We start from the raw sequence: 517 nt of genomic DNA on the forward strand, positions 1-517 counted from the left end.
CTTACAGAGAACGCTGCACTTGCCATTTGGAAAAGAAGGCTTTTGGGACGCCCTTCTTTACACTACATCGGAGGGAAAGCTGTCACCTACGGATTGTCAGAAAGGTTCACTTTACCTACCTCTGAATAATAGTACATTATCTTATTTACTCGTCATGAGCAAACTTTCCAGATTCAGTGGTTCCATCAGGAAGTCAAGCAATTCATCCCTTCCATAAGTCCCAAGAAGCACTTGACAAATTTACCACTAGATTTAGCTTTCAACGGAGGTGAGTAAAATGCAAACACCCCAGAGACTTGACAGCTTCCCATCTTTGTGCGGGAAACATCATTTCAATATATGCTGTAAAATAATAGTTATATGCTTATATCAAATGCGAAAGAAAGAAAACACAAATTTTGAAGATGGATTTCCGAAAGGAGTCCAAGGAAGGGTAGGTGTCAGTGTGATGGCGATATAATAACTATACACGAAAGATGTAACATATGCCATGTGATCACATTTAGAAAAATTTATA

The 517-nt window shown here is 38.7% G+C and overlaps 1 protein-coding gene across 1 annotated transcript in view; it reads left to right on the forward strand. All coding sequences in view use genetic code 11, as the record gives it.

Moving 5' to 3' along the window:
- Positions 1–277: 277 nt before the first annotated feature.
- The window catches only part of EGR_11104 (hypothetical protein), a gene marked incomplete at both ends in the record, with an annotated part of 1,441 nt that continues 1,201 nt past the window's right edge, over positions 278–517 (forward strand). The window contains one exon of the mRNA XM_024500353.1: positions 278–433. Coding sequence (XP_024345234.1) covers positions 278–433 — 156 coding nt within the window. The remainder of the gene's footprint in view (positions 434–517) is intronic.

The sequence above is a fragment of the Echinococcus granulosus genome (genome assembly GCF_000524195.1).
Source record: "Echinococcus granulosus chromosome Unknown EG_S00383, whole genome shotgun sequence".
In the NCBI taxonomy this organism is placed as follows: domain Eukaryota; kingdom Metazoa; phylum Platyhelminthes; class Cestoda; order Cyclophyllidea; family Taeniidae; genus Echinococcus; species Echinococcus granulosus.